Source organism: Sceloporus occidentalis, unplaced genomic scaffold, assembly GCF_023333645.1.
Source record: "Sceloporus occidentalis isolate IW3139 unplaced genomic scaffold, rSceOcc1.0.p SCAF_144, whole genome shotgun sequence".
In the NCBI taxonomy this organism is placed as follows: domain Eukaryota; kingdom Metazoa; phylum Chordata; class Lepidosauria; order Squamata; family Phrynosomatidae; genus Sceloporus; species Sceloporus occidentalis.
This window is the reverse complement of record NW_028317124.1, coordinates 1,726,808-1,747,447: the sequence shown is the minus strand read 5'-3', so window position 1 is coordinate 1,747,447 and position 20,640 is coordinate 1,726,808. Positions and strand designations below refer to the sequence as shown.

The window sequence follows — 20,640 nt, the reverse complement described above, 5'->3', positions numbered from 1 at the left end:
CCTTGTATATTAAATTACCAAAATAAAAAAATCTCCTTAAAAAGAAAACTTTGCTGTATGCCATCATACTTTTTAATTTACTGAAAATATTTCATTAATGTGTCAGGCGTTGGTGTTCTATTGGTCTGCAATAGTCTAGAACGTTTTACATTTGTTTTTGTTCTCTATACATTGAGTTTATGTAACTCTTATCGACTGTGCATTTTTTTTAGCTTAATTTTTTTTAAAAAATATTTAAAAATGTTCATTTCATTGATAGCTGATTCTGCAACCAGAAGATAAATCTTGACTTGCTATGAACATTAAATTTAGTTTAGATGTTTGGTAACCAATAGTTCACCAGCTACTGTTGTTGATCTACAACCTCCTATAATTCCAAGAGAGAATCATTATTTGCAAAAAAAAAAAAATCTGGCTAAACATTACAAGCAGTAAGAGTTCCATGGAGAAAACGTTGCTCATTTCTGGCTTATTGTGTTGTGAACTTAATGCCGGGTTCCTGGTGTTGACTACCGTGGCTAGGAACCTCTGGTCTATGTTCTTTTTCGGGAGCTTTACACGTTCCTGTCACTTGTCTTGGCTCAGGTAGAGGCAGCCGACGTCGGCAAGATTCTGAAACTTAGAATCGGACACGATGGTAAGGGCTTTGGCGACGGCTGGTACCTTGAGTCGGTGGAGATCAAGAGACTTGGGGTGCAAATGGTTCCTGTGGTGGACAAGACAGAGAAGAAGAAAGGCAAAGACAAAAAGAAGAAGAAATCCAGCAAAGAAGAGGAAGAAGAGCTAAAACCCATGGAAGTGGTGGAGTCGTACAAGTTTGAGTGCAAGCGCTGGCTGGCACGCGGAGAAGGGGATGGAGAGCTGGTGGTGGAGCTTCTTCCTCAGGAAACATCTGGCCTTGAAGGTATCTGCTTGCTTGGACCACAAATAGCTTCATCAAAATTTAGTGCGCTGCGCACGTGCTTAAACTTGGTGTCCACTTGTTGTTTCTGCCTTAGAGAACATGTATGAGCTTCACGTGTTCACCGGCAACGTCTGGGGAGCTGGGACCGATGCCAACGTGTTTGTTACCATCTATGGTGAGATCGGTGATACCGGTGAACGCCAGCTGAAAAAGGCAAACCATCTAAACAAGTTTGAGAAAGGACAGGTACAATTTATTCACTTACAAAGGGTGATTTGGGAATATGTTCTGTTAGATGTCATTTGGTACCAATTTTTTGTTCAGGGCATTAGGTCCAAATAACCAAATTTATGTAGACATCCCATGACATAATGTCTACCCTTGTCTCCTCTGTGCGTATCCGACTGCAGGAAGACATATTTACCATATGTGCCGTAGATTTGGGGGAACTGAAAAAACTGAGAATCCGGCATGATAATTCCGGGAGCAACGCCGGCTGGTTCCTCGATAGGGTCGAGATCGTGGACAAGAAGGATGATGCAAAGTAAGCATTCGCTACCTTCCCTTTCAAGTGAAATTCTCCATGAAATCCTCAGAATTGAAGGTAGAGAAGTCCAAGGTTCATTCACGTGTTTGTCCATACCGTAGGTACTTTTTCCCGTGCCAGAGGTGGCTGGCCGTCGACGAGGATGATGGTCAGATTTCCAGGCAGTTGGTGCCAGTTAATGAAGCTTTTATGAAGAAGGATGAGGATGGAGAAGAACAATCTCTTGCTACACTGGGCTTAGAGCAGAAAGGTTGGTGTCCTTAGCATTTACGTGGAATGTTTCCCATATTTACACCAGATCCAAAATACATTAATGGTTTGAAGGGACAGTATTTTGTCCCATCCAGCCCCACTGACCAATAAAGTCATATTAAAGCCCAGCGAAAGCTATTTTTTTTATTTTATGCATTGTTTCCAGTTCTTTTTGAAAAGTATCAGACTCACCGGTCCGTATTTACAAGATGCACAAAAGTAGCTCTAGGCCAATGCTTCTTGAAGGCAATCTGAGGCAATATATATTTAATTTTTTAGTGGGTTGTTTTTTTTACTAGTTTTTTTTTTTGCGTTAAAGGAAATAATGATTTAATCAATTGAAGTAAATCAATGTAACTTTCTTGCAGCCAAATCAACAACATACACCGTGAGAGTAAAGACTGGGGATAAGAAGAATGCTGGAACAGATGCCAATATATTCATCATTCTTTATGGAGAGAAGGATGATACTGGTTTGTACTATCGTTTATGGTGTGATAAGTTAATCACTCGCCTAAATTATTCAAGATAATCATTTTAAATAACATTATGTCGGTGTAAACTTTAATTATTTAAATGTCTCCTTCTCCCCCCGCACCCTCTCTCTCTCTTCTCTAAGCCGGACATATTGCTAATAATTTGTATCCTGCGTACCAGATCATTTTACTTGTATGTTGTACAAGCAATAGCATTATTGGATCTGCTGGTGCCTTATAAGTAAATGTTTTAATAATATTACAAAATTATTACTAAATAATAATAATACTAATAATAATAATAATGATCTAATTAGTGCTTAACAATAATACTACTACTACTACTACTACTAATATTACATTATTCAAAGAGGCTACTCATTACAGGTCTGCACACAATCCAAAAGGGGGCGCCAGAAACAAATATTTAATCAAACTTCCCAGATATTTATTTTTTTGGACAATTCCAACAATTTTTGCAGCTCTTGATATTGGGATTAAAAATGCAGCCGGTGGGAAAAAAGCTCCAGGGTGCAAAACTCGCACATGTCACCGAATCCTTGAGCCCCTTTTTCTTCCCCTGATGCCCCTCTTTTCTAGGCACTCCGAATGTTTGCTGGGTATGAGGGTATCGCAGGGTTCTACGGTCCTAAAAGCCCCGATAATGTGTATAGAAGCAGCAGGGAATGGACTTATAAAGTAAAACCCGTAAATCTAATGCATTATTGTTTTTCTAAATGTCTCACTTGGGTTATATAAGCAGCTATCAGAGAGGGTGGTAGGTAAGTGGAACAGCTTCCCAGCAGAAGTGGTAGAGGGTAATAAAGCGAGGGTATTAAACATGCATGGGATAGACAGACGAGACCAATGACTAGTTAAGGTTTGAGTCTTTACAGCAGGAGAAACCAACAGACTAGATGGGGCTGGACTGTTCTTCTCTGCCGGTAACAATAGGTCACAAAGTCCCCTAAAAAAAGTTTCCGTAAAGCCCCACCCCTAACCACACCCTAACCACGCCCCCTAAATAAAGTGTCCCTCCTGGTTTTACTTTCCTTACAGGGTTTATGAATCTTAAGGCCTCCAAAACAAACAAGAATAAGTTTGAGCGAGGCCAGATCGACGTGTTCACCGTGGAGGCCGTGGACATCGGTCCGCTCGCGAAATTAAAAATTGGACACGATAACAAAGGTAAAAGATACTATGTTACTGTATTAAAGAATATATAAAAAAAAAAAGGAATCCGATACATTTTTCCTCATTGATAATTCTTTCGGGAACCATCGACATGCGACGTAAAAGCAGGCACTTTGTGGTTGCCATGGGAACCAAAAAAAGGATTTATTTGCTTAACATTCTAGAAAGTGCAATTACTGTGTAAGTGGAACAGCATCATTAATTCTAAAGCACGTACACAGAGGTTAAGTATATATATATTGTCATGGCAACATCTGACATCACATTACGTGTCAAAAAAAATGCCAAATTTAAGTCCAAACTAAAATTCCAAATTGTAACTAAATATAAATAAAAAATATTGATTTCATTGTGGGTTTTGGCCATGAATTTAACCCCCGGAGAGCCACAGCTTTACGGTAAATGGATAATTGCACTTGGCTCGGGGTTGGGTCTTGCGCAATTTAATTTATTGGAACCAGGCAGATAAATAGCCGCACTTTCGGCCGAATTTCTCTATTATTCTCTTTAAAATGTTCGGGGTTGTTTAAGGTAAAGTCAGAAAGTTTTTAGCGCTGCCAGACGTTTCAGACAAGGTAGAAAAATTGATGTTAGAGCTTTTATTTTAAACAGCTGTGTTGGCTCCGAAGACGCATTCGGATTACACACAATTACAGAAACCTCTTAACGGAGAATTGTCATTTTTAATGCAAATAAATAATATGTTTCCATTGCTGCGTACCATTACAGCACTCCCTCCCCAGCACGTACTACTACGTTATAACTTAGATACTCAATTAAAATGGGTTTAATTCTCCAACAAGGGTTGCATACCTCCCAAGAGTCTTTGTTTAGGAGGGACAGTCCCTCTTTGGTAGAGAAATTCTTCTGTCCCTGCCCCACCCCCCTAAATATCACAATAATATGTGTAGAAAAAATATATAATAAATTAAACAATGAAAATAAATTACAATTTGTATAAATGTGACGTTCTGATTTAGGGAGCTCGGCCGGTTGGTTCTTGGACTGGGTAGAAATTGACGCTCCTTCGCTCGGCCAACGGATGAAATTCCCTTGTGGTCGCTGGTTGGATAAGACTGAAGATGATGGCGCGATCGAGAGATATCTTTTTCCTTCTGACTTACAGACTGAGCAATATGTCCCATGTGAGTACTGTCGGGATCAGATTCTCGGTGCTCGTGAGCGATCCTGATGGAATTCAGCTATAAATTTGCTATATATTGGTTTTTTTTCTTTGTGTAGTCGTGCCGTATGAGATCACCGTTTACACCAGTGACGTATTTGGAGCCGGGACGGACGCCGATGTTTTCATCGTCCTGTACGGCAGGGATGGAGTGTGCACTCAGCAGAAGTCCCTGTGTGTCAACAAGAGGGAGAGACGAATGTATTTTGAGAGGAACTCGGTGGACCAGTTCATCGTGGAGGTACTAACCAGAAACACTCCTGTAACCGAGACCAAGCAATTATACCGGAAGGACCCCTCCGCTGGGTTTCCTGCCGTAGTAAACTTTTTTCATCTGCTTTCTACCTCCTGTGGTCTTTGTTCTTCTGTTCTATATCTTTTTGTCCCGTCTCTTTTTTGCACGTCACTTTCTGACATCTTTCGCTCAACTTTTTCTAGCTGCTTTCCCTGTTTTCTCCCTTTTACATTTTTCATCCTATTTCTAGTGTCTATTCTGCCCCCACAAACCTATACATAACCACACACATACATAAATACACATAAACATACACACACGCATACACACACTCTACTGCTCAAAAGTTTGGGGTCACGCAGCTTTTTCATGGAAAACAAGGACATTTCTGTCGGTAACATAATTACAAAAGGGTTTTCTAACCATCAATTAGCCTTTTAAACGTAAACTTGGATCAGCGAACACAACGTGCCATTGGAACACAGGAGTGATGGGAGTGATAAAGGGCCATTAGAACACAGGAGTGATGGGAGTAATAAAGGGCCATTGGAACACAGGAGCGATGGGCGTGATAAAGGAGTGATGGGAGTGATAAAGGGCCATTGGAACACAGAAGTGATGGGAGTGATAAAGGCCCATTGGAACACAAGAGTGATGGGAGTGATAAAGGGCCATTAGAACACAGGAGTGATGGGAGTGATAAAGAGCCATTGGAACACAGGAGTGATGGGAGTGATAAAGGGCCATTGGAACACAGGCGTGATGGGAGTGATAAAGGGCCATTGGAACACAGGAGTGATGGGAGTGATAAAGGGCCATTGGAACACAGGCATGATGGGAGTGATAAAGGGCCATTGGAACACAGGAGTGACGGGAGTGATAAAGGGCCTCTTTACACCTATGAAGAGATTCCATTAAAAATCAGCCGTTTTCAGCTACAGTAGTCATTTACAACATTAACCCCGTCTGTGCTGGATTTCTGATCCATTTCATGTTATTTTAATGAACAAAAAATAAGAAATTTCTAAGTGACCCCAAACTTTTGAACAGTAGTGTGTGTATGTGTATATATATATATATATATATATATATATATATATATATATACATACATACACACACACACATACACTCATACATACAGTACATATACACGCACACACAGTACTTACCGCATCCTCCACTTGCCTCCTGTGCTCTCCTTGTGGCCTGCACCTCTCTCACTGAGCGACCGTTTGGATCCCGACTGTCACCCGTATTGGATATTTAGTCCGGTCGGGGTTAATACCGCGAGGGAATTTAAACGAATATGTCTGATTAAAGTTTGAGTCTTTATAGCAGGCAGAATGAGCAGACTAGACGGGGGCCGAATGGGGTCTGATCTGCCGTATTCAGAATTCTCTTGGCTGCCCATTCTTGAGAAATATGATAATAAGTTACCGTGTGAATAATTCAGGCGCATGCAGACGGTTAGCTCTGACAGCCCCTGTCAAGGATCATCGTGCTTAGAATTTAATTGGTCTTCGAGTTCCATTAGATTCCTGGCAGATTACTGACAAGCACAACGTTCCGGAAACCTGCATTCGGGCATTTATACAAACCGTGTTTGGTTTCCAATGCCATGTATTGTCACATACCCGGAACGTGGGTCCAAAATACGCACGGTTATTAAATCCTTTCACATTCCCTTCATTCTGCAGCTAGAGGACATCGGAGACGTGATTGAGAAAATCCGCATCGGGCACAATGACAAAGGTCTCAACTCAGGGTGGCATTTGGACAGAGTGGAGATCAGAAGACTGCTCCCTAATGGAAAGGTGGGTTTCCCGGACTCGATCGAAGCACCAAAGCTGGGATTCTGTGGCCGTTATCACATCTACGTGAATGAATGAACCACCAAGACCATTCATTCGCAAAGACTACAGGAGCTTCCCCCCGTAAGATCAAGTAGGGAGTATAGTGTGCGTGATGCATGTTCAGAAAGCGGTGGAATATAAAAAGACACGTGCGGGATCATAGACAGGGGCATGTTTAGCCCTACATGGTAGGAGGCACTCTTAAGTACATTAATGATGGCGGGTCCATGGATTTATCACCTGGACTGGAAATGTGTCAATCTCTTCAGTCCAGGGACTCAAAAAGATGAAAAATTTAATATATATGATATATATAATGTATATAGATAAGATAGCTGTTCTTGCTGAAATGTATCAAAGAATATGGAAACAAAGGTTCCAAAATACAACATTTGTGAGCCGGTTATCCAAAAATGTACAGAAATCTAGTTGTGTTTTAAGTAACCATTTAACCCGCGTCTATATGTCACGCGAGCCAGATCTAGCAAATGTTTAGATCAAATCACAGTCCGTTCTGTGAAATATTCTTCCAGTTAATTCCTATTTAAAGAGAAGAAGTATTAAAATGTGTTTATTTGTCCGTCTTGCTGTTCAGGGATCACAGACGGTCACCTTCCCGTGCGAACGATGGCTGGCCAAATCGGAGGACGACGGGGAAACCGTCAGGGAGCTGGTGCCGTCGGACATCTTCACCGAAAAGCTCATGAAAGACGGGACCTTGAAGCAAATTGATATGGAGGTGGAGGACCCCTTGGAAAGTAAGGGACCTTCATATAGAAACAGAGGAACATAGAATTTGACGGCAGATCTGACCAATTCTGCCCGTCTAGTCGCCCCTTTCTCCTGCTGTAAAGACTCGGAACTTAATCAGTCGTTGGTCTCGTCTTAGATCCAGGAGCCGTATGCCGATCCCATGCGTGTTTTATTTAAAGAAGGTATCGCTAGTCACCTTGCCCTGAAAGGGGTTATTTTTTTCTATTGCTTAAAGGCATGAATTGTACAATTCCGCGGAACGAAGTAAGTAATAAACGTCAGCCCCCGGTGACCCAGACCATTCATGGGATCCGTAGGATGCCGGCAGCGAGTTCTATTATTGGCTTTGGCGTTTTATTTCGAAGTGACCATAATACGTCTCATTTTTAAACAGTGTCAAGACGCTGGAGCCTGTAACTTACAAAGAGTCTGGTGAGGGATTCTATACATTCTATAGTATAGTTATTATTCACCACCGCCAAAGAAATAATAATTATCCACTAATGGTACCGTACGCAAGCCATGTATTCCTCCCCAAAAAATGAAAAATATTGTCTTTTATTGTGGTTTTACGTACATCAGCTCAGGCTGGTAGCGCTTCTTGGTGTCCGTAGTCCAACGGGGAAAGACGACATCAACTGTATGCTACGTTTTCATTGTTCAAACGGAAGAAACTAATATGGCGTCTGGTAAACAAAGACGAAGAAGCACATCTACGAAGGTTTTTTTTCCCCCGAAGATGGACGCGAAGACGTGGCCGGCACCCATGTCTAAAAAAAAACAACCCACTTAGCGTACCTACTGACAATATAAATATAACATACAGGGGAAAAACAGTGGAACTTCCCCTTTAATAATTTAAAAATCATCTGTTTTTGTCTGTTTTATTAATCGTAATTTATTGGGGTCTTCGTAGAGTTTTCATCCCTGGATTCCCGTAATTTAAACATGCGCGGGATCGGCATACGGCTCCTGAATCTAAGACGAGACCAACGACTGATTGAGGTTTAAGTCTTTACAGCAGGAGAAAAAAAAAAGGGGCGGCTAGACGGGAAAAATGGGTCTGATCTGCTGGAAAATTCTATTTTTCGATTGTAACTGAATTATAGAGGATTATAAGGAGGTCAAAGTTCCAATAAGCTTCAGTAATAATAAAATTAATGTTAGTAAAGCTCACCGACGCATTAACCTTCCTCGCCTTTATCCAAGAGCACGCGATCCGCGTTCGAAGAGGTATTATCATTATTTCTGGGTCATTTTCCTGCTCGCGGTTTTCACATATTTATGATAATTGTAAAAACCATGTCAAATTATTTCTGAAACACGTCAAAATCGTTTACAGACTCTGCCGCGGTATCTATGGTAACTTGCAGTGATATGTTCTTTGTATGAAGGTTTTTTTTTAATACAAAATACATATTTGTATTTAAAAAAATAATCATTTTTTTTCCTGTTTTTATGACACCGTTTACTGAAACACAGATTATGTTTATTAATAATATATATATAATAATATATAAATATATTATGATTGATACCGGTGTCGCGGGCTAACTCTGCTCGTGCTATTGTCTTTCCAGCGCACACGTACAGCGTGTCGGTATTCACCGGTGACATCTACGGGGCCGGGACGGACGCCAACGTCTTCCTCACCGTCTACGGAGATTTGGGGGATACCGGGGAGAGGAAGCTCAGCAAGTCCGAGACTAATTCCAACAAATTTGAGAGAGGACAGGTAGCTACCGTCAGCGGCTGAGCGATTGTAGGCTTTGCCCACCAGGTTTCGAGGGTCCCCATCACCTCCATCTCCTCTGAGCAGGAGCTCAAGGTGGGATGCCATGACCCCAAGGTAGATCGATTCTATGATACATGACGTTCCAGGAGAGATCGGAATGAGTACAAAGGAGAATAATCACACAAACGCAGTCAAAAGACTTGCTCCAAAGGGTGGTGGTTTGACAAAGTTAGAAAAGCATCACATAGCGGCATAATTATGGGCCGGACACCTCTCTGTGTACCTGCAACTTGGCCTGTGCTTCACCCCAGGTGGCTCACCCACCCATATCCATTGGCCAAGGGGCCAGTTTGAAATCTCAAGATTCCGCAGCGATCTTGCTTGGATACAATATTACCAGAACATTTACATCGATATACAAAATTGACATTAACGTTAACACATGTTAGGGGATATTGGTAGTAAAGGAGTAGAAGGTGGGAGGTAGAACTCGATGGGGCATCAGGATAGAGTGGCAAAATCTGGACTGTCCCGCATGCGTCTCTTTGCAAGAATTAGAATGTTAGCGTCATATTATTTACCCGGAAGGGTACAACGTTTAGGGGTCCTCACGGGGCAAAATAATTACCCCAAATGTAAAAGCAATCAGACGCAAAGAAATGCATGGGGTCGGCTGTAGACGAACGATATACCAGGTACGCCACTGCTCCCTGGTCATGAAGGGGTTAATCTGCTCCAGATATTTGGGATAAATCTCTTTTTTTTATACGTTCTGCAGTCTTTAGACCTCTGTTATCTTGCCTCCGTTAGGTGGATAAGTTCACGATAGAGGCCGTCGATCTGGGCACCATTTTCAAGATTAAGATCCGGCACGATAACGCGATGCTGAACCCCGACTGGTACCTGGAGAGAGTGGAGATCTTAAACGAGAGCACGGAGGAGACCTATTTATTCGTCTGCGAGCGCTGGCTCTCCACCAAGAAAGAAGACAAGAGAATCGAAAGGATCCTTTACGAGAAGGTATCGAGCTTTCTGCCGGCCGGCGAGAAGATGAGTCAGTTCTATTGATCCGGCTTTCACTGGGATTCAGACATTGAGCTGATCCCAAGCAGGCGGATATCTGTCAGCAAGGCACATTAGAGGTTTAGGCAAAAAAAAAACTGTGCTGTTGACAATCTTAGGCCATTAAACATTCCCATGAATTATTTGGCAGTGTATTTCTTCACCGAGAGGGTGGTACATAGGTGGAACAGCCTTAAGGCTAGGTTTCCACTTGGTTTTTTTTTTGCTAAAATGCCCATTATAACGCCAATTCAGCCACACAGCGTTTTTTTTGTGAAAAAACGCTGCGGCCAGATGTTAGCTGTTCTTCAATAGGAAATCACACAATGCCATATCCACTTGGCGTTTTTCTGTTTGGCGTTTTTTCAGTCCTCTTTGGCGTTTTTCGGCTTTTTTGGGCTCTGTGGCAGTTTTTCTGAATCGCAGCATGCTGACGCTCTGGCGTTTTTTATGGGAGAGAAAAAATGCCATGAAAAAGCCATGTGGGTTTTTTCCCTTGGCGTTTTTTATGGCGTTTTTTTCCACAGTTACAATGCAGAGGATGGATCCGGTATCTGTGTGTCCTACGAGAAATAGGCGGGAAACAAACAGTTTCACACAAAACAAAGTTCATATTGAATTTTACACCATTTGGAACAAACATCCAATACAAACAAACCAACGGGATCCTGCGTGCCAAAAGCAACAGCAAACAATTTGCAGCATCATTTGGGGCCAATCTTCCTAGAGGAGCAGACATTCGGAATAAAGCAGGCCTTACAAACCACAGAAAAGAGACAAAAGGGTCCGCCGGGGCGTAGAACTCTACCAAGGAAATGACATCAGGAGGGGGCAGATACTCGCCATTTATCCGAATCCCTTTTAGCTGGGTGACAATTCTAACGTGTAAAGGCTGGAAAAACTGCCTAAGGTCAAAAAAAGCAATTTCCACAGAAAGGCTAAAACGCCAGAAAAAACTCCAGAAAAAAATGCCAAAACGCAGAAAAATGCAGTGGCAGTTTTCTTGGCGTTTTTCCTGGCGTTTTTCATCAAGAAAAAAAGTGGAAACCTAGCCTAAAGCAGACGTGGTAGAGGTTAACACAGTGAGGGAATCTAACCATGCATGGGCCAGGCATAAGGAAATTATATCCCCAATATATATCAAGACCAAGGACCAAATAAGGCTCGAGATTTAAGGCTTCTATGCTTCTGTCACTTATATTAACAATATATATGGGAATAAATTGCTTAAGTAACTCCTGTGTTCCAATGGCCCTTTATCACTCCCATCACTCCTGTGTTCCAATGGCCCTTTATCACTCCCATCACTCCTGTGTTCCAATGGCCCTTTATCACTCCCATCACTCCTGTGTTCCAATGTCCCTTTATCACTCTCATCACTCCTGTGTTCCAATGGCCCTTTATCACTCCCATCACTCCTGTGTTCCAATGGCCCTTTATCACTCCCATCACTCCTGTGTTCCAATGGCCCTTTATCACTCTCATCACTCCTGTGTTCCAATGGCACGTTGTGTTCGCTGATCCCAGTTTAAGTTTAAAAGGCTAATTGATGGTTAGAAACCCTTTTGTAATTATGTTACAGCCAGAAACTATCGTATGGTAGTGTATGTCAAAGTAAAACATCCCGAACATTCTTCATGGTGGGAAATCTTGGCCAAATCCAGTCCAAGTCCAATCTAGTTCAACTCTCCTTCTCTGGATCTTGACCCTTCTTTCTGCTTCCGTTAGGAATATGATGGAGAACGAACCAGCCTGGGCAGTTCATCAAAAAGTCATTGGGGATCATCCCTCAGCCTCAGGAGCCAAGACAACAACGCCAACGTCAAGGGCCGAAACAGTGTGGACGGCTCTCTGCAAGAAGGACAAAGTACGATGTATTGGGATACGGGGAAGTTACTTTAATCATTTATATCTGGAGGGTTCTTTTATCCGGGTTTATTGTTTGACTTTCACACTCAAATGTTACACCAAGAGGAAAAACGTAATGGGGGAAATAATCGTGTATATAAGTTAAGATGTCTGCTTTTTGTAGTTGTGATGAGCCATGTTGAAAGTGACACGGCTACTTTAAAGATAGCAAGCGATTCATAGTCCATATTTGTTTCAGTGATCCCTTATCACATCACCATCACCACCGGCCAGGACCGAGACGGAGGCACGGACAGCCGGGCCTACGTCATCATCATGGGAGGGCAGAAAACGAAAACAGAGAGGCTTTGGCTGGATCTCCCGAAAGAGAAGAAAGGTTTTGCGCCGGGCTCCGTGGAGAAGTTCTCGGTGGTGGGACTCGACGTGGGCGAGATCAAAAGAATGGAGGTGAATTATATTTGTCTTGAGACGATTGGATATAAAAAGCGGCATGAAGAACGCATTTAATTGCTTGCACTTTGTTACTTATTTTGCATCCAAAGCCTTAGTTGAAAGGTCACGTTGTCAGTCAGTAAAGCTCTGACAGGGTGTCCAACAAGCCACTTGAGGGCCCAGTATCCAATATGTTGCTAAGCCGAGCTCTTCGATGTTCCATATCATTAAATATGTTTTCTGTTCCAAATTATGCTAAATACATCGATAATAAATGCCGCCTGTTGTGATCCTCCATTTTCCCCCTGTGACGGATCGTCCTGTGCCCCTGACTGGACACATCCGCCCGTCAGCTCCTTCCCTCTCCCAGTAAGTGGACGCGCTGTGGCTGTCCGAAGAAAGCAGTCACAGACCAGCACTTCCCTCAATCATGAGACAGGACTTCATGCTTTGAGGTTAAAAACAGAACTCTCTTTATTACAAACACACAGAATTTATATACAATCTCCATTCACTGTGCACCGAACCCAACCCCCAATCCCATCAGCCACATCCCCTCACAAATCCCATCAGCCACATCCCCTCACAAATCCCATCAGTATACAGGGGATGTATCAGGTGAGGGGATTACAGAATACAATGGGTTCCCCCACCTGTGTTATCCCCCCTGTAGTGCGGGGGCCGTCTGGGCAGACAGGGCTGTGCTGGCTGATTAAGAGCCCCAGCCAGATTATAGGATCGTCTCTTTGAAGGCTGGAGCTGCAGCTACATTCAAACAGGGTACAAATAAATATAATAATAATAACAGTGAAGATCAGACATGGTTCTTCACACCCCCCATATTTCCTACTTATTATTTTATTATTACTATTTTATTTGTTGTTATTCCCCACAGCTGGGTCATGATGGGTTAACTCCAGAGAGCTGCTGGCTAGTGGAAGAAATACAGCTTAACGTCCCTACCAAAGGAGTCATGTATACCTTTGTATGCAAATGTTGGTTTGCCAAAGACAGAGGAGATGGTTTGACTGCACGCGTCTTCAATATGCTGGATGCAAATGCCATTACGATTGGCCATAAGGTACGTCGATGACTCCAACAACCAACAAAACACTTTTCACCTTAGTTGCTATTATAGTATTCCACTTCTCCTTTGTTACAGGTGTTCTGAGAGGACTAGCTCAGCTTTCATGTATAACCTGACGGCACAAAGTCCCATTAGCCTCACCAAAGAGGCAGCCAATATGGTCCTATGGTCTATTAAGACAACATGTCATAAGAGCTATAGGCCAAAGGGACTGGGTTGTCAGAGCTGTAATTAATAATAACTGGACGGTCAGGTGTTAATTATTATTATTCCTTTTGGGGGAATTCATGAGCATTCCCTGTTGAGTACAACGTGAAGCCATTAAGCTTGCCGTCTTTTGCCACTTTCTAGATTCTGTACGAGGTCACCGTTGTCACCGGTGATGTTCCGAATGGTGGAACCGATGCCAATATTTATATGACATGCTTTGGAGCCAGCGGGAGCTCGGAGGAAATGATTCTGCCAAAATGCGGAGACAGGTATGAATTGTAGAATGCCGTGTGACAATTTATACCAAGACAATGAGGGGTTTCCAGATCTCCTCCCATGAGCGCAAGAGAATGTCACGGCCAATAAAAGATATGTAGACTTCATTAAATGACTGGTAATGACACGTTGTCTTGTGTAACTTGACCTTGTTCTTCACTGGAACCTGTCTGGTCCAAGAGCATTGATCATGTCTTCTTCTTAGGTTTGAGAGAGGCCAACGAGACACTTTTGTCATGGAGATCGCAGATATCGCACCCCTAAAGAAGATGAGGATACGTATCGATGGGAAGGGCAGCCGTCCTGAATGGTTTCTTGAAAAGGTAGCAGACATCTTTTGTTCCTCACATAAATGTATAACGCTGTATAGTGTTTGGCCAAATAAACTTATCATGAAGGGTTTTATAGATAAACACGCTGAAGCTGGGGGTCCAAAACCAATCTTTAAAAGCCGTCCGAAGAGAGAACCTCGATCCAATACCATAACCCGTTGCATTTCCCTTAAAGGAAGATTTATCGACACCTTAAGGTTATATGCCGGTCAAACTCAACAATCCTGCATAGTTTGAGTTTGATCTTTCTTTTAGGGGGGCAGTAGATTAGTAGGATCAATGACAGCCTCACTTGTTCTTGTCAGATCGTTCTGAAGAACACGGTGACGGAGGAGGAGACAACCTTTACGTACGGAGATTGGCTGTCAAAGACCAAGGGTGAGAAGAAGGCATTGTCCTGTGAAATGGCCGCTGTGGTGGACGACGAAGAGATGGTGGACACCACTACGTACATCATCAATGTCAGGACCAGCGATGTTACAGGTTGGTCATATAAGATCCTCCAAGAGGTATTCATGGACAAACAAACAATCTCCCATCAGGCTTTTTACTGAATGAGTATATAGAATGTGTTCTTCACTCAGTGGATAAGTGGAAGACTTACTAAAGTAATAGATATTGACTCTTGGCATGATGACTGTGGTGAAGGATCATGGGAACTGTAGTCCTCAGCCGGAGTGCTTAAGGTCGGCCGCCACTGATATAATACTATACTTGAGTATGTGTAAAAACGATGGGAGTTATTACACGTCGAGTTATTTCTGTATCTATTGGAGACCTTCTTCATTTCAGGCGCTGGTACGGATGCCAACGTGTTCTTGGTCGTTTTTGGAGAGAATGGGGACTCGGGAACGCTGGCACTGAAGCAATCAAATAACTCCAACAAGTTTGAAAGAAATCAGATGGATGTTTTCAGGTTCCCTGATATGCTGAGCCTTGGAGACCTCTGCAAAGTCCGTGTCTGGCACGATAACTCGGGTAAGAGTGTCCGCAGGATACACATACATACATATAAGCGTAGTAGTTTTTTGGACTGTTCGTGTGCTTGAGTGTGCTTGAAAACAACATATTTGGGATTAAACATGAGAATCTTAGAATAAGGTAATCTATGGAGTCTTTGTGGGGCCAGGACACTTTTAGGTCTATTCACTAAGAAGTTTGGTTTACTCGACTGACCCGTGTGGACCGCAGTCGCATGCCTTCACATGCTAACACTAATCCGTCAGTTGTTTGGGTGGGTCCTGCAGCGTGAACTTCCACACCTCGTCTGAAACAAAATCGGCCCCCTCGCATTACACTTAAAATAAAAAAAAATCCAGGACCCCTTATTGACTAAGGGGGCAATGATCCTCCACCCCTTTTGTCTTGGAGTTGAATGGGGGTAACTAAATAAGCATGGGGGGAGTTTACGACCCTTTATACCCACCTCTTCTCCATAGTCTGCTAGCTGAAAAAATATTTTTTCCCATCCCCCACATCTTTAAACCCCTAGGTTAGGGACGATCCAATGCACCCTTTTGGATGAGGAGCATGGGCAGTGATAATCACCACGCACTCCTTTGTCACCCAAAAGGTGCAACCCGTAAAAAACAGGTCACCTGATCATGCAAATACCTTTTGGTTAAACCCTGCCCCTAGCCACACCTCCCACAACGCCCCCATGAAATGTATCGATTGGGCCATTTGAAACTCTGTAGCTAATTCAGTAGTTGACGGGTAAAACTCCCAACACCTCCCAAGGGAAACTTTTGAGCTCTCCCTTCTATATCGAGTTCGTTTTTAAGAGCTTCAGCTGTCCCACCTACCCCCAGATGCCATTCAATGGATTCTGGGACCCCCCTCCAGACTCTTAGAGTCTTGGGGGGGGGACCCCAATGCTTCTTGACTCACTGAGTATACCAAGGGGCCCCTGAATACTGGTTGGAGAGGGGCCTGGTATTTTGTGTTCCAAAAATGATAAGAGGGTAGCAGTTCACCTATGAGGCTTCATTGAAGAAGGAGGTCTTAAAAGATTTTTTTGAAGGACTCGAGAAATGGCATGGTTGGAATCCACTACAAAATACAAAAAAATAATACATTGTGACGCCTGGTATTTAATGAAATATTAATAATTATAAAGGACCTGCGGACTCGCTTCTTCATCAGCATTCAGAGCTTTCTGGGACTCGTTGGGATAGTGTTATGTGTCTTAATAACCTCCGCCTGTCAGTAAAGCACTAATTATAAACCAGGCTGGGGAAACAGCACGGATAAAACCCTCTCTTCATGTCTTGTAAAGTGTTGGATCTGCTTTCATTAAAATTCTCACAAGACATCTGTTTTTTTTACCAAGAAGAAGACATTTGAAATTAATTTTGAAGGCGGCAGTTTTGCAGTAGAAAACGTACTTTGTCATCTGGGATTTGTGTTAAAATCTGGACTGGTGAAATACTCTCTGTAATTCTTTCTGTTACATGGAGACATTCATAGCCAGTGAAAATACTGTAATAAATCAAATGGACCCCATTGGTCCATTGCCCCCGCCCCATCCGGGTAATTCACATATGCAGTGGCACACATATTTACACACATACACTTATACACTCATGCTAACACATACTCCCCCTCACACACACTTACATTCATGCTAACACATGTACATTCATGCTTACACACACACACATACATGCTCTCACACACTTACACGTGCATATTCATGCTCATACATTTATTAATACACATCCATGCCAACACACACATACTCATATACATTCATGCTAACATACACACATTCATTCACACTCTTATCCATGCACTTTCACTCTAACATACATACAATTATACATACATTTACTATTAAATTATTACTCTTCCTTATCAACTTTTAACTACTTGCCTGTTTATAATGGACTTAGGGAGGGTAATATTTTGAGAATATTCCTTATTAAAACCACCTACGATAATCAAACCAAAATGTAATTGAAAGAATGTGGGATGCGACCTGTAGACCAGGTACAAAATTACAAAAATGATGCATGAAAACTGAGATTGTGGGAAAAATATTAACCTACTTTCCACAATCCTGATCTCCCTATGGGATTTGTTTTCAGGTGAGAATCTAATATTGTTAACCTCATCCAATGATTGGTTAAAAACAATCAGCCAATCAAGAAGACGATGTTCTAAATGAAACAATGTTGCAAAAACAAAACCTAAACATTCTAAAATATCCAACAAATGGGCAAGTGATTATTCCATTTATATTACCATAATATCAGTGTTATGTCATTGCTATTTTACTTTGTTGAGTTTGTGGAGTTTTTGTGTTCTAATTATAAATATATTCCTTTTTTTTTTTAAGGTATCGGCCCCGGCTGGCACTTGGAATTTATAGAAGTAAAGGATGAAACGATGAATAAGACGTTCCGGTTCCAATGTGACCGCTGGCTGGCAAAGAATGCAGACGATAAGCAGATCATAAGAGAGCTTGCTTGTGCCAATAATGATATACTGGATCTAAAAGAACGTACATGTATGTGCCATCCCGTGTGTGGTGCTCTTTGGTCAGGAGCCAAGGCATAGCTAAGACGAACCTCTACCTAGTATCAAGCCACATTTCTGTATTATAAGTAAATTAAGACTTAAAGATGTTTCACCCACTGCAGATTCCAGCTCTTTTAGAAATAAATTTCACATAAAAAAAATACAATTATCAGTGGTAGAAATGTGGAACAGCCTCCCAGCAGAAGTGGTAGAGGGTAATACAGTGAGGGGATTTAAACATGCATGGGATAAGCATATGGCTCCTGAATCTAAGACAAGGCAAATGATCGATTAAGGTCTGAGACTAGATCTGCCATCAAATTCTATGTTTTTGCATCAAATTTTGCACCATGCATCTTCACAAAGAAAATTAAGTTTTTATTGCTTTCTTTGCACACTTGGCTACATTGTATTAAATGCACGGACCGCATCCACGCTGGGGTGGAATTTCCTGATGGCAGCTGTCGTTATTTTATCACGCGTGTTTTTTTTTTTCAGCGTATGAAATTGTGACGGTGACAAGTGACAGAGACGATGCAGAAACCAAGGAAAACGTCTGGATCATCTTAGAAGGGAAGAAAGGCAGGTCCAAAGAGTTTCTGCTGGAAAACTCATCCAAAAAGAGAAGATTTGCACGGTAAGTACTGGCCATCTGCTTGAGATGCTTCCGGTGGTCTTCTCCATCTCTAATTGTCCTTACTTTAATATTAGCTTCTTGTTGTCCTGTTAGCTTATGGGTGGCCAGCTATCTCCATCATCACAAGCTTCTCTTTGCCCTTCTTTCTCTAGCTTTTTTCTTCCTGATCGCTTCTTCCTCCCCTGAAGTCTCCTTTATATTTGTGTTTTCCCCATGTCTCTCACCTTTGTTTTCTTCCCTTCTCTCTCCTCCATACCTCGGTCCTCCCCAGCGTTCTCTCCCTTTGTCTCATTCTTTCCGCTGTCTATAGCGTCTCCTCTGTTCTCTCTCCTCCATCTCTAGATTCTTCTTCTTCATTGTATTCTTCACTTCCTGTTCCTCCTTTCTTCTCAACTTCATCTATGTTTGCCTTTTTTTTTCACTAATATACAGATATTGGGTGTTTTTCTTGCTCATAATCTTTGTTTCCTCCGTAATTTGCAGGAACGCGACAGACGTCTTTAAATTTTCCTCGAAGAACATTGGCGACGTTGCTGCCATTTGTGTTGGCCTTTGTCCTAAAGATGGAAGGAAATTCTCCCCCAAACCAGATTTGTACTGGCATGTGAAAGAGATCGCCGTCACGGAGACTGAACTTGGGAACCAGTGAGTGCTCGCTTCTTTGACTTTTACAAGATCACTTCTTTGTAGGCGTTATCTGAGAAGGGTGGATGTGGCCTAACGGTTGCTCTGCCTAAAGTTCATCAATTAGTCCATAAGCAAGATGATCCCGTCTAGTAGTAATCACATGCACCACTAGTGATGTATTTACCTTTGACGTCACCCTAGGCCCGACGTCAGGCAGCGCGCCCAGTTGCCTCCCCCTCCATATGATGTCATATCCCTTAGGGCTTAGTCCTATAGGATATAGAGGTTCTGCTGAGCTGGCACAGCCTCCATTGTGTAAATAGGCTGATCCCCCTTTTAACGCCCCCATTGTGCAGCGGAACACCGGGATACTTGATCACCCGCGAGGGAGCGATCTGCCCCTGGTTTTGTACCGTCTCCCTAGACTTTACTCTCATTGTTTTAGCAGACTGAGCCTTAACCTCTAGAAATAGTTTGTAGGAAATCTGTCGAGCCTCGACTTGACGTTACTCAAATGTTCTGATCCGATATTTTTGTTTCGCAGATATATTTTTCACTGCAATGCCAAGATCCCGCTCCGTAACAAGAGAGATGATTACAAAGTCTTCGAGTGTGCCAAGACCATAGAGAGCTTTGCCAGCCGTGCCCGTAGCTTGGTTCCCGTCAAATACGAGGTCATCGTTGTCACCGGTTTCGAGAAGGGAGCGGGAACAGATGCCAACGTCTTCCTCACCATGTACGGCTCCAACGGGGACTCGGGGCAGCACTCTCTGAAACAGAAGATGCGCAATCTGTTTGAGCGCGGGAAGACCAACCGTTTTTACATCGAGACCTTGGACTTGGGAGAGCTGAAAAAAGTGCGAGTGGAACACGATAACAGCGGCATCAATCCCGGCTGGCTCCTGGAGAGGGTTGAGGTCACCAATTCCGCCACGGGCGTCACTACCATATTCCCCTGTGGCAAGTGGCTGGACAGGAAGAGAGGAGATGGCCAGATCTGGAGAGAATTGTTTCCAAGATACTAGCGCGTGTTCATTGAGGTTAATTAATGTAAAGATCATAATACATTCCACCCGCCATGCGCTTTATAACTTATTATATTTTTTTTCTATTTATATATGATTATTTACTGGATGCTTATATGTTGTATACTCAGGGTTTGTACAAAGATAAACTATTTTGTGTTGCATCGATCTAAATCACAACTACCAAAACTTGGGTACAATTGTGTTAGGAAACAATGTATCCATTAAAAGTACAGATGATATATTTTGGTATGGAATCCTTGTTTTTGGTAAATCGGGTTATTTTCCAGTCCATCAGTACATTGATATGGTAGTGTACCAATTGGATTAAATTCCTTTTACTTTACTTGGCCAATATTTCTCTGTACCCGTAGGAGATCCTTTGTCCTTAGGTAGGAGATCCTTTGCATTTACGTTGGACGTTCT

General features: G+C 42.5%; 1 protein-coding gene across 1 annotated transcript in view; it reads left to right on the top strand.

The window, feature by feature from the left end:
• Positions 1–20,214, top strand: part of LOC149280889 (lipoxygenase homology domain-containing protein 1-like) — a 55,130-nt gene extending 34,916 nt beyond the window's left edge. The window contains exons 19-42 of the mRNA XM_089499990.1: positions 586–736; positions 770–904; positions 999–1,150; positions 1,315–1,448; positions 1,553–1,701; positions 2,072–2,176; positions 3,239–3,367; positions 4,354–4,518; positions 4,616–4,797; positions 6,492–6,608; positions 7,243–7,405; positions 8,981–9,135; positions 9,946–10,155; positions 11,926–12,064; positions 12,305–12,513; positions 13,394–13,579; positions 13,937–14,064; positions 14,277–14,394; positions 14,709–14,886; positions 15,196–15,381; positions 17,744–17,914; positions 18,424–18,562; positions 19,046–19,207; positions 19,734–20,214. Coding sequence (XP_089356116.1) covers positions 586–736; positions 770–904; positions 999–1,150; positions 1,315–1,448; positions 1,553–1,701; positions 2,072–2,176; positions 3,239–3,367; positions 4,354–4,518; positions 4,616–4,797; positions 6,492–6,608; positions 7,243–7,405; positions 8,981–9,135; positions 9,946–10,155; positions 11,926–12,064; positions 12,305–12,513; positions 13,394–13,579; positions 13,937–14,064; positions 14,277–14,394; positions 14,709–14,886; positions 15,196–15,381; positions 17,744–17,914; positions 18,424–18,562; positions 19,046–19,207; positions 19,734–20,214 — 4,044 coding nt within the window. The remainder of the gene's footprint in view (positions 1–585; positions 737–769; positions 905–998; positions 1,151–1,314; positions 1,449–1,552; positions 1,702–2,071; positions 2,177–3,238; positions 3,368–4,353; positions 4,519–4,615; positions 4,798–6,491; positions 6,609–7,242; positions 7,406–8,980; positions 9,136–9,945; positions 10,156–11,925; positions 12,065–12,304; positions 12,514–13,393; positions 13,580–13,936; positions 14,065–14,276; positions 14,395–14,708; positions 14,887–15,195; positions 15,382–17,743; positions 17,915–18,423; positions 18,563–19,045; positions 19,208–19,733) is intronic.
• The last annotated feature ends 426 nt before the right edge of the window (positions 20,215–20,640 follow it).